Source organism: Salvelinus alpinus, chromosome 10 (assembly GCF_045679555.1).
Source record: "Salvelinus alpinus chromosome 10, SLU_Salpinus.1, whole genome shotgun sequence".
NCBI lineage: Eukaryota > Metazoa > Chordata > Actinopteri > Salmoniformes > Salmonidae > Salvelinus > Salvelinus alpinus.
The window spans coordinates 28,269,673-28,282,575 of NC_092095.1; the positions used below are offsets into that span (position 1 = coordinate 28,269,673).

Here is a 12,903-nt window from a genome sequence, read left to right on the forward strand (position 1 = left end):
AAACAGTGAGTTTCAATCAATTATTTGGTGACGTGAATATATTTAGTATAGTTTTATCTGAAAAGGTTAACTTTTTAAACGTTACACAATTTTATTAAATTCACTGAGTGTGGTTATCTCCCTGCTACTCTGAGGAGCCTCCACTGCTCTCTTTGGGATATTGATAGCTAGGAATGATGTGTAGACTGAACTAGAATGATATCCCTGTCCAGTCGCTGTGGATTGATGTCCAATCTCTGTGGTAATAATCAAGTTAGTGCTAGGATCCACGAGCTGTGGCTGTTTTTATCGCTCTCTTGTCCTGTTCAGAGATGGAACATTATAAAAACTAGCGCCGAGTTCACTCCCAGCTCACGGGCAGACTGGAGAATAGCCCAGCCTACGTTCTGGTGGTGAATGGGAAATGAGGAGGAAAGACTGTGACACATTGCAAGCTCTTTTTAAAAGCTGAAGTGTGTGTGTGTGAGTGAGTGAATTCTCAGAACCTATGTAAGTTATCAGGAAATGGACAATAGTGTAGGGATGTTGGTGCTCTGAGTGGGTTGTTCTCAAAACGTTACAAATCGCTTATTTCACTTGGGAGGTCATATCTAATTCTTGTCATAATACCCTCAGTCATTCCTTTTAGATGCCAAGCTATGGGTGGTGGTGATCCAGAATGTGGTGGTGGATGGGGCTGATGACAGTGATCCTCCTGGGCGTGGTGTGGCCAGGCCTGGCGTCTGGAAGGTTAGCCCATGGTTAAGGAATAGGGAGTGTCCGCTGACTGGTGTCTGTGTGGGCACCTTCTCCCCCCCCCTCCCCGTGGTGGCTTTCTAGCATCTACATCTAGGAATCAGTAGGCCTAATGCAGCGCATCCTGAGTTAAAGATGCAATTTGTATGATCGCATAGCCTTTAATGTAGCAGTCAAAGAATATGATTCTGTGGGGGGGGAATTTGATGTTTAGAACATAATTTGAGGCTATACATTTGCGTGTGTGTTGCTAAGTCTTTAGCTATTGACATTCATTGACTGTCTTGGTCTTCCTGCTGTATACATGGCTACGCGTGTTTCCTTACGCTGTCTGTAGTGATGGTTGTGACTTTCTGTATGTGTGGAGATTGTGTTATAACACCCTGCCAATGCTCTCACTGTTGCCGTTGATAAACAGGGTTTCCCTGCAGTATCTAGTAGTGAGGGGGGGAATTGATACAGTTACATACCGGGATTCTATATTTTTTTTTTACAATTTATATAGTTTCGTTTTGACTACCGCAATATGATTTTTGCGCTAGTTGGCTGTACCTGCACCAAAACTCCAGTATTTTGGCTCTCTCTTGGCCCTCTGCAGCAGGCGTATGTTGAGCAATATGTTTGGAACATTGAATCGCAATAAAATCACAGTATCGAATAGCAATACTTATACGTGAGAATTGCAATACATATCGTATCGGCACCTGAGTATCGCGATAATGTCGTGTCGTGAGGTCCTTTTTTAAATTCCCAGCCCTAGTATCTGAGGCTGAGAAGAGAATAGACTGGTGCCACCTTGTGCTGTGTGAGAAGCAGTGAACAGGGAGCGTTTTGTCTGTCCCAGCGTCAGAGCGGGCTTCACACGGAGAGAACATCTCTCCGTCATACCCTGTGTTAAGAGGAAAGTGTGTGTGCGCACGCATGTTTATTCATGCACAGTAAAGCTGAGCATGTTTGAATATTTTCGTAAAGGGAGAAGCCCAGCTAGCGATGGTATCAGACTTCGCAGAGCTCTGTCTACACTGTGTACAAAACATTAGGAACACCGATTTCCATGACAGACTGACCAAGTGAATCCAGGTGAAAGCTATGATCCCTTATTGTCACCTGTTAAATCCACTTCAAATCAGTGTAGATGAAGGGGAGGAGACAGGTTAAAGAAGGATTTTTAAGCCTTGACAATTGAGACATGGATTGTGCATGTGTGCCATTCAGAGGCTCAATGGGCAAGTGCAATATTTAAGTGCCTTTGAATGGGGTATGGTAGTAGGTTCCAGGTGTGTCTAGAACTGCAACGCTGCTGGGTTTTTCTTGCTCAACAGTTTCCCGTGTGTATCAAGAATGGTCCACCACCCACTGGACTTCCAGCCAACTTGACACAACTGTGGGAAGCATTAGAGTTAACATGGGCCAGCATCCCTGTATACCTCTTTCGACACCTTGTAGAGTCCATGCCCTGACAAATTGAGGCTGTTCTGAGGGCAAAAGGGAAGGTGCAACTCAATATTAGGAAGGTGTTCCTAATGTTTCGTACACTCTGTGTATGTCAAACAGTGCATGTGAAAGCATCAAACAGAACACCACTCACTTGGCTGCCACGGTCGTTCACAGTACTTACTGTAAATCACCTCGTTTCATGAGGCTCCTCTGTGGCACGGATGCACTTGGGCCTGCCAGACAGCTAATTGAAGTCAGTGCTGCTCACAACGCTGAGTTATTCCATGCACCAAGAATCTGCCACACCACAACTCTATAATACACTGCTCTCGATAGTCGATTGTTTTGAGATTATAGGACTGCATGCATGTGACGCGTCCGTGCTACTTAGTATGAGCACAGCGTGTGTTGTGTGTGTGTGTATTTAAAAGGGTTGTAGGTGGTGTGTGTGGTGGGGGTCAATGGCACTGTCACTGACCGAACATTTTTGCGGCCCTCCTGTTGACCGGTGTAGCTGTTTTTAAAGCAAATTTCTTGCAATGTTACTTTTTAGGAATTTAGCAGACGCTCTTATCCAGAGCGACTTACAGGAGGAATTAAGGTTTAGTGTCTCGCTGAAGGTGCACATCGAGATTTTTTTTCACCTGGTCGGCTCGGAAATTCGAACCAGCGACCATTCGGTTACTGGCCTAACGCTCCCAACCGCTAGGCTACCTGCCGCCTCTACACACAATTCTACATACCCTGTCATGTGTCTGAGAATACATTTTTCAGTTTTAAAGCTAATTTCCTTCAATTTTACTCATTTTGCCAGTGTCTATGCTATCTGAGTGACTCAAACATAACAAAATCAATATTCCTGAATGCTTAACTTCTGGAATTGTTTTATTTATTTGAACCTTATTTTACCAGGTAAGTTGATTTGAGAACACATTCTCATTTACAGCAACGACCTGGCTGACTAGATTTTATTCTGGTGATTGTTAGTTCTCAAAGATGATCTTTTATTTTTTTTTTTAAGATATAGGGCCATTATATTTTCTACATACTTGATATCTGGTTGTAGACGTTTATATTGAATGTTTTTCCATCCCAAAATTATACAGATGATAAATAAACATATGCGGCGCTGAAAGTGGCCCGCCCAAGACTTTTCTATGCAGAAAACCCCCTGCTGCCTGTGTGTGTGCTGCAGTGCTGACTGACCTCCCTCATGCTGCTGTGTGCTGGGCGGAGATGGATTTCATCCAAACAGGATATGAACTTCCACAGATGAGCGTATGTACGTGGCTGGGGGGCCGGTGTTTCCTGCTAATCGCAATGCTTGTCAGTGTGTCCTTTCTCTATGTTCGTAACTGCACATAGGGTGGGGTTGGGATGGATGTATTTGTATGCATGTTGTGTGTGTGTGTGTGTGCCTACATTATAAGGTCAAGAATGTCCTTACAAGGTAGGAAAACAAGAACATTCTTGAAAAGTTCGGACTTTTTCCATTTCCTGAATTTGTTAAAATGCTATTTTAGGTTTTAGGGACTTTGAAATACAGCACTGCCATCCAGAGTGTAATCCCAGGCTGGTTATAAACATCTGCCGCTCTCACAGCTAATAATTACGCTAATAATTAAGTAATTACGCAGAAGGTCATTTCTGAGTGGCACATACTGTATATGGAGCATAGCCTCAGCTAATAGTCTTTAGCGGTCTACCTTTTTGGTGACGCTTCTGAGATATTTGGGCCCCGCCTGATACAAAGACTTAGGGAAAACACTGGCAATGGCTTAGCTTTGAGGAACAGCATTTTGATTTCTGTCTCCTCTAGATGGGAATGTCCCGCTGGTGTTCATAGAGCCGTGGGGAACAGTAGAGCGCAGGAAAATATGATTGGATCTAATTGAAGATGGTTTGTTACGCGGAGAGGAATGTTTTGGCAAGGATGAAGCTTTGAAAGGGGGAAGGGCAAAAGGGGTTAGAAGTTAACACCGAACAAGGAAGCTGGTCTGATGATGCATAGGAAAACACCCTTCCCCTACTCCAAATCATGCTATACTGACACTCGGGATGAATGGTGGACCATACAAATAAACACACAGACAGCCTTTTTCCCTGTGAATTTTCAGGATTAATTGGGGAGTAAAAATGTGTTCCTTTTAAAAAAAAAGTTTTATATTTTCAAGGGCCTCCCGAGTGGCGCAGTTGTCTAACGCACTGCATCGCAGTGCTAGCTGTGCCACTAAAGATTCTGGGTCCAGGCTCTGTTGCAGCCGGCCGCGACCGGGAGACCCATGGGGCGTCGCACAATTGGCCAAGACAGTAACTATCAATTGGATACCACGAAATTTGGGAGAATCTAAAAAGATATATATTTCCCCTAACCCTTAGCCATGGGATTACGTGGGTTAAATCTTCCAAGACCTCACAGAGGGTGCAATGACGGACATCTCAGAATGCTGCATTTTGGCAATTTAGCAAGTCTTTATTCATTTAAAAAAAACTGATTTGTTGAATTATCCATGTGGTCTATATTAAAAGGCACATAATTTAATATAACATGCTTTTAAGATTCAATACTGGTGCACAAATTCTACTTCGCAAAAGGCACTCGTTTTAAGGAACAACCCACTTTATTTTCTTTATTTTCAATGTCAATGTGGTGCAATTGTGTAAAGTGGGACGGTTTAACCCAACCCAATATGCCAATGCTTATATGGTCCATTCTGTACTTGAATTTGAGAGTCCAGTCTTTGACTTGATATTGGCGACATGCCTAGGCTACATGGGGAAAATCACAGTAGGTGTTTTTGTACAGAAACCCCAAATGTGCTGTGTCCACAAACAAATGGTCGACCTTGGCATGTTGTCCCGACTCTCTGATATACTGTTTTTCACTGATGGGAAAGACAATCTGCCTTAGTTTTCTCACACCGGACAAATAGTTAGCTGGTCTCTTCCGTCCCCCCTCTGCCCCCGGCTATGCAATATTGAAAGTGTTCTAGAGAGCGGGTGTTAGATTCACCGGAGGAATTCTGTTTTTCCGAAGAGACTCTACATATGCTGCCAGAACCTGGTCCCCTAGAGGACTCCTTGAGTGGACATTTTGTCTCACTCGTTAGATGGAAGCTCTCACATGATGTGCTGGGTTACACTAAATGCACTGACAAACTGGGCTCTCTCAGGGCTCCTAGACAGCTGTGATGGCTCGCACCACAGATGGCATTCAGTGCGCTGAGAAACAGACAGAAGCCAGGCTATAGGTTTGTCTTTGAGTGATCTGTCCTCACCTTTCCGGAACCGCTATTGTTGGTCTCACTCCACAGATGGATGTGCTTGGTCAAGTTGGCAGAAGCCAGACACAGTGAGAGTTGTGATAGAGCTTCATTGTTGTAACTCGTTGTCTTCTGCCATCTGTGAAGATTACCGTGGCCTTAGATCGCGTTAAGTTAACATATGGAATTGTTTTAAGATGGTCATGAAAGGCATCATTTAGCCATTTGATTTTGAATTTTAGGACTCCTGTATAAAAAAAAAATGTTATTTGAGGAAACATTGAATTTGGCCTTTACTGCTATAGCTCATAGATACACATCTGTACATGGAAAAACAGACATCCTCCCCCAAAAATCACAAGGCATATGTTTTTGAAGTGTCTGTCCCATATCTGAGAGATATAAATAAGAAAACTCTGATTTTTTTTTGGGACATGTTTGGTCACGTTATTCGTGACCCTTTTTTACCCCCTATGCACGTTATCCCCGTAAGCTTGTGTGCATCGTAGAGCAAAACAACCGACACCTTTGTGCTCGCAAGTCTCCCCTTTCAATATTGGTGCCATTAGTTTGTTGCTCCAACCATTCGGTCTGGACAGTTGATTTTTGTGAGAAGACCTCTTCAAAATTAGGACATCTGCGACAGAGTTCAGACGACTGCCGTAAAAGCTTGTGGATGTCGAAGAGGAAAACAACCGACACTGCCCTGTTCGTGAGAGTTGTCTTTCGATGGTAGTGACTTATTAGTTTGTAGCTCGAACGGTTCGCGTTTTAGATGGGCGGTATCTCTCCAGGAAGCGGCTGACTCTGCCAGTTTGCTGAAACATCTGGGCATTGCAGTTTTCTCTTTCTGTCCAAATATAATCATGTATGGTTAAACTCTATTATTAACCATTGGCACATTTGTCCAGTCGAGCTAACCACACACACACACACACACACACACACACACACACACACACACACACACACACACACACACACACACACACACACACACACAGTGGCATGAAGGGCATATTTGTCCGGTAATGTTCACCCAGCCCAACCGTATGGCTACAGATCTGTTGGATTTCTGTCCGTCCATGGATTTGTGCAAAGCTGCCGTTTTTATTGCGGCTCTCATCCTCCGACCCCCGCTGCCAAGGCGCTGAAACTGCCGTTTTTCTTTCTGTCAGTTACAGCAGTGAAACCAACTCTCTGCAGCTTATCAAAGTATGAAGATTCTCCTTTCTCTATCTCTCTCTCTCTCCCTGATTTCTACAGAACAGCGTGTGTGTACGGTATGTCTGGAGACAGATGTCAAGCCAGGTTTACGAAAGGCTCCGAAATTCCATTCCAGGTTCTTTGATTCTCTGCCCTGCCTGTGTGAGATTTATAATCCCCCTGCTGATGATCTGGAGGGCCCTTGTGTAAATGTGTCAAACCTCTCCCCTGCTCCTCCACTCCCCCCCCCACTGTCTGAGGAATCAGTTGAGGTGTAAATCAATATAGAGAGGGAGGGAGACCGGGGTCAACAACCCCATCCCATTCGTCTGAGACATCCTCCAGCCGGGATCCATCATCACACTGTGTGTGTGATTCCACTTATACTAGTCTTTACCACTTGGGGGAACTAGTTACAGCAGACATTTTGAACCATGTTCTGAGCTTGTTTCTCACAATATTGAGAGAACGTACTCTGACAATTCTTTACTGAAGTAGTTTCTTGTTGCTGCTACGAAGAACACGACAATCCCACATAGCAACCACCGTGTTGGTGTACAGCGAAAAGGTTGACCAGCCACCCACAGCCCAAATGGAAGGGCTTACTTCCTCATCTTCCAAAAATTACATTTGCTTTAATGTCCTGAAATAGCCATGGACTCCAGCTGGTAGATGTATGATGGGGAAGGAATGAACTGGCAGCACGACAAATGGTGACCAAGGTCCTCCAATCATGGAAGAGGGTGACTATTCACTGGGTGTGAGGTGGGTGAGTGGAAAGAGAGGAGCGGCAGAAGGAGAGGAAAAAGGCTGAGTGGGATGAGGTGAGGGGGGGGGGGAATGGAACATGATGGAAATCAAAAAGCAAAGGAAGGCAAGATAAGAAAAGAGAGCGAGAGGAGAGGTTGACGAAGAGGAGGAGAGGATTTGCTGGGCAAGGCGGAGAGAGGGAGAAGAATAAAGGTCCAGAGATAAGAAGTAGAGAAAAGAGGAGGAGCACCTTCATTCCCACACGGACACACTTGCACTCACACATTCCCAAAGGCTTGCTGACAGAGAAGGCCAAACCAAGGCTGCCCAGTGTGTTCTGGGATAAAAGCGAGCCGACTCGGGGCATGTGGATGACAGTGATTGAGAACACATGTGAATCGTCCTTCCAGCTGGGCAAGGTCTATTCAGCAGAACTCCAGACAGCCTCCTGAAGTACAAACGCAAATCGGCTGGTATTGTGCTCAGCTGTAGACCTGAAAAGGTTCTTTTTATTAAGCCAGTTCAGCACTGGTCAGCAAAAGTCATTCTGAAAAACATCCTTGATTCAACTCTTTGTCTGGTTTGAGACTGGAAGGGAAAAGCCATTCACCATGCATTCTCATTTAAGCTTTCCACAATACTAGTTTAACATTCACGAGGAAAGGACTTTTAGTATGGATGTGTGACAGAGCATCCGGTTTGATACTGAACGGGAAAAGCATATCTCAATCGGCAAACATTTTGATTGAGCACACATCAATTTTAGTCGAAATCCTCCCCCCCCCCCCTTAAGAAATCCCTAATACTTTGTCTCTCAAAGTCTTAACACTTGTGTAACATTTGTGAGCCATACTTCAGCAAAGCTATTTTCTTCTCTCACAGGAAGGATATGAACTTCCTCCCGATGCCAGCTGCACTGCTGTTTGTGCTACACTGTGTACTCTGATAAGGAGCGTTAGTGCATTCAAACATCATGGGTCAGTTCCCAAGTCTAGCTGCGGTATTTCACTGACAGGTTCTTTTGCTATGGTCCTAGTTTTTCTTCTGCGCGTCGTTCACTTCCTACAGCTGAACTTTACCAGAAGCCTCTAAAGAGGTTGTTAAATGAATAATCATTGCGGGTACAACTTACTGTAACCGTATCCACAAGTAGCTTACCACTTGGTGACAAGTGACAACTGCCGTTGAGTCATCCTACTAATAAAACAGTGATTTCACAAACCACCCAGCCTGTTTCTTTACAATGGAATCTAACCCAACAGACATTTACCCCCCCCCCCCATACGTTGCTCTATTGTGGGTGCCGAATAGGGCGCGGTAAGGTCATAGACTGGACTGTTGGAATATGGCCAGGAACACTTAACTCCCCTCCTCCGACCATCAGTCCTCACTGCTCTCTGCAAGCCACTCACTGAACCTCTTGATCTAACTGAGAATTGATTTCCTGGGACCAGTGTTGAGTTTATTGTATTTTCCCAGTACCCCGGCGTTCATAATTCAGTGTTGGCGAAAGCCTGCTGTAAAACCTTCCCAGTCTCTTTGCTCAATTATTGGATGTTGGGTTTGAGAACAGCCTTACCACTCTGATGGTAGACCAGCATGTTTGGAGGACGTTTGGTCCACGGCTCAGTGCCATACACTTTGAAGGGTTTGTTGGACTAGTCCTTTTGAATAAAGTGCACTTATGTCCAATCACAAGTCATAATGGACTACTGTACTCGACTTCACCCCCTTAACTCATAAAAATACACAAGGCATTTTGAAGAGAATATTGTTTCTTTATGGATCATGGGGAGGATTTGTATGGGAGCAAATTTACGGATGCGCTGGTAATGAAGTAACTACCGATATACAGACGTAGATGACGCCAACTTATTGTTACGACGCTAACAGTGCAAACGCTACCCAACAAACTCTAGTTAATTCTCTCTTCTCCGAGATAAGGGAGACTCAAAGTCCAGAGTCCTGTCTGTCTGTGGCATGAATGGAATCCTCTGTCTGTTGGCTCCGGCCAGCATTCCCTCCCCTGAGAAAACGGTTGGTTTGACTACCCGGCCGGCCCTCGGCTGACATTGGTCCCCTTTCATCTCCTCTGAGGAAGATCATTTGCTCTATGGCTCTTCTATGCCCGATTGGAGCCCGGGAAAGGAGAGAATGGGAAAACGATGACATTGACAGTGATCATTTTGATAGACTTCATGGTGGTTGTGATGGTAGTACATGTTGTGATGGGTAGAACTGTGACCGATTACCGTCACTTGCCGAACTGAACAGTTCCCTCTTCTCCTAGACGCTGTGAGAAAATCCCTGTTGCTTGAACATGAAAACAATCCAATCAAAAAAGGGAATCTTGAAAAGAATGACTGTTCCTCTCCAGCTGATAAGACAGAGCCTTTCATAGCTCTTCTGTACCCTGTCACAATACTCTGCTCTCATTACTGTCAGTCTGCATGGGATCTTTGATATCGCCAGCGTCTTTCTCAGTCTTTGGAAGCAGGATACTTCAGTAAACAGTCTAGACACAGTACAGTGATGACAAACAACCTCAGGCAAATCTCAAAGAACCGTCACACTGGGTTCTTACGGCTGAGGAAGGCCCAGGTGCTTCCCTGACTCGTAAGTGTAGTTGGCAGAGAGTTTGAGTGTAGCCCTGAAATTCAACGGGGCATAACTGTGTGGCGTGGTCCTCGGGGAAGGGTCAACTTTAGAGATCCTTTGTGTGTGTGTTGGCCTTGGTTAGACCTGGTTCATACCGCAGTGTGTGCACGTGCACACCTCCAAACTATTCACACACACACACCAACACATTCAGCCTGTTCCTCTCACTCACAACAAACTTTCTCACACTCTCACTCTTCTTCTCCTCTCTCCCACTCTCTCGCTCTCTCTCAAACACACACACTTTGTTGCTATGCAAATGCCCGTGGGTCTTAACAGAAGTGGTGGACTGGAGCCTATAAATGAAAGGGTGAGACAATTAGTCAGTTTTAAAGAGCAGTAGGCAATTTATCAAACAGCCGTAATTTACAGAAGCAAAACACTCTGTTCTCTCCGTGAAACTTCAATAATATATCTCATTTTGGTTTTGGGCTTCATTATTTTATCGGCCTTCTAACATTGAAGATTTAGTTATAATGGATAGAAATGAGATCCCTGGAAATATGCTTTGTAGGACACTTTGTATTTAGATGTGATTATACTGACGTATGATTCAAGTATAGGTTTCTGTGTCTTTAATGAGTGCACATTTTATATAATAATTTAGGATTCTCAAATGATTGCATTGCTAGTAGACCTTATTCCTGGTGCTTTGCTGAGTTTAAATGGTACAAGTCATCAATTGAAATAGCCAGAGGCTTACTGTTTCAAGAGGGCACATATGCTACCTACCTCCGTAAATGATAGTATCCTGGAATCACCATAACTCAAGAATGAAATATTGGTGGTAGAAGTGAGTTGTCTTCACCATAGTCTTTGTTCATTTATGACGGCATTGAACAACATGTCACTACCGATTTTTGGAGGGAAGCCAAAGGCATCATGGTCTGTACACGGCGGGTCATTACGGCTTCCGTTCGGCTTCTATTATGCACCGTAATTGATTTTGCTGGTGTGTACCAGCTACGTAAAAGGGATCGCGAGCTTGGTGAAGAAAACCGCCGCGACATGATTCAATTAAACCCTCTTTAGTTACTATATGACAAGGTTGTAATTCAATCAACGGTCCCTGCTCTATGTCCCACAGCTCTTGTATAAGGCACTTATCATGTCTCCCCCCCACCCCCTCCCGTGTCTCTAGACGGTGGACATCCACAAGGAGAAGGTGGCCAGGCGAGAGATCGGGATCCTCACCACCAACAAGAACACATCGAGGACCCACAAAATCATCGCCCCTGCCAACATGGAACGGCCGGTCCGATACATCAGGAAGCCCATCGACTACAACGTGCTGGACGATGTGGGCCACGGGGTCAAGGTGAGCTTCGCGTCTCCTGTCTTTCTCTCTTTATCCCTCGTCTACATTTTGGGGTCCTTTCCTCATTTCTTATTTGTGTCAAGTATTCCAGTGGTTCTCCATCTCTGTTCTTCTCCCTTTTCTTCAACACGCTCTGGATTCGTCCCCTTGTTTCTATACACCTCTTTTACATGTTTCTGTCACTCTCCCTCTGTGCGTGTGTTTTATTTTCTTCTCTCCACTTTCTCTCTCTCTGTTTGTATGTCTAGTTCCCTTTTATCCCCTCCCCCTCCCCCTTTACTCCATATCCCTGTCTTTCTCCCTCTTCCTCCTTCTCGCTCTCTTTGTCTATCTCACTGTCTCATTTTCGTCCATAGAATACACATAGCTGACCATGCAGGAATATTCTCTGTTGGACCCAGGGCGGGGGGTTGGAATCAACTAAGGATTGATATAATTGATAGCTTTCTAAAAACTGAGCTACTCTTAGAGAGCTCTGTGAAAAGGGTGAGTAAAGGGGTCGTTCCACCAATTAGGTACCTTTTTTGAGTAGTGTAACTTGGTTGTAGGGTGTCCACCCACTCTGCACAGAGTGGGTGAAAATGCACTTTGATGATGAAATTTGAGCTTCCTTATGTTATAAAATACATTTTACCAAGACAAATGTGATTCTTCATGTTCTGAGTCATTCGGTGGGTTCTTTCTCTAGCATATCATTAACATTATATCTGAGCTCTGCTGACTGAGCGTTGCAGGTTCCTCGCAACAGCTTATGAGGATTTTATATTTTGTGGTCGTTCAAAGTTGTTTCCGCAGGTCAATAAAAGTTAAATTAGGATGACACAAGCTGAATTAAATGTAAAAGGCTTTGAAAATAAAAAGAATATGCAGTATACGCTCAGTGTTCTGTTGAGAGAGAGACGCTTGTTTTTGTTAGAAGTCTTCGAAAAATAAAAGGAATTTCGAATTAATATGTTCTAAAATATGAAAATACTACATGTTACGTCTCAAATTTGATATCCATTTTACCTCTATCGTTTTATCTCCTGCGGATTGGAGAAGAAATATGATGAGTTCAACAGGAAGTGAGCCTGTCAGGTAGCCAGTAGCCTTTATTCTTGCACAGGAACATGCCTAGCTGATGAAGTGCAATTTTTCTGATCATTTTTTGCCTCTTAAATTTAAAAAAAAATCGGGCCTCCATTGATTTAGTCACCCTGACTCTGGCCATCATACACGGCTAAAAACTCCAATAACTTTTGAACAGATTATGATTGAGACATTTAGTTTTCTAATAGGATTATCTAACATTTTATTTTACCCATCAAAAGATGCATTTTAGATAGTACTTTATTTCACCTAATTTTAACAAGGGTACATGTATAAAAAAAAATATATATATATACTATACTGTAATCTTCGGAAATGACTTTGTCAAAGCAACAAAATAACTAGTGTTTTACAATGATGGTGAAAACTTGTGGTTGTGGTCAGAAATTAAGTAGGTTAAAATCTTTTTAGAAGTCAGAGGATGCACAGAGGGACATGTCAAAATGC

The 12,903-nt window shown here is 43.9% G+C and overlaps 1 protein-coding gene across 21 annotated transcripts in view; it reads left to right on the forward strand.

Annotated features, from left to right (window-relative positions):
- abi1a (abl-interactor 1a) overlaps positions 1 to 12,903 on the forward strand; it is a 64,076-nt gene that overhangs the window by 16,769 nt on the left and 34,404 nt on the right. For 20 of the 21 annotated variants that reach the window (XM_071328739.1, XM_071328740.1, XM_071328742.1 and 17 more), the window contains exon 3: positions 11,191 to 11,367. In XM_071328739.1, coding sequence (XP_071184840.1) covers positions 11,191 to 11,367 — 177 coding nt within the window. Of the gene's footprint in view, positions 1 to 10,293; positions 10,360 to 11,190; positions 11,368 to 12,903 lie in introns of those variants that run through there. The other variant, XM_071328756.1, reaches the window with a different exon arrangement.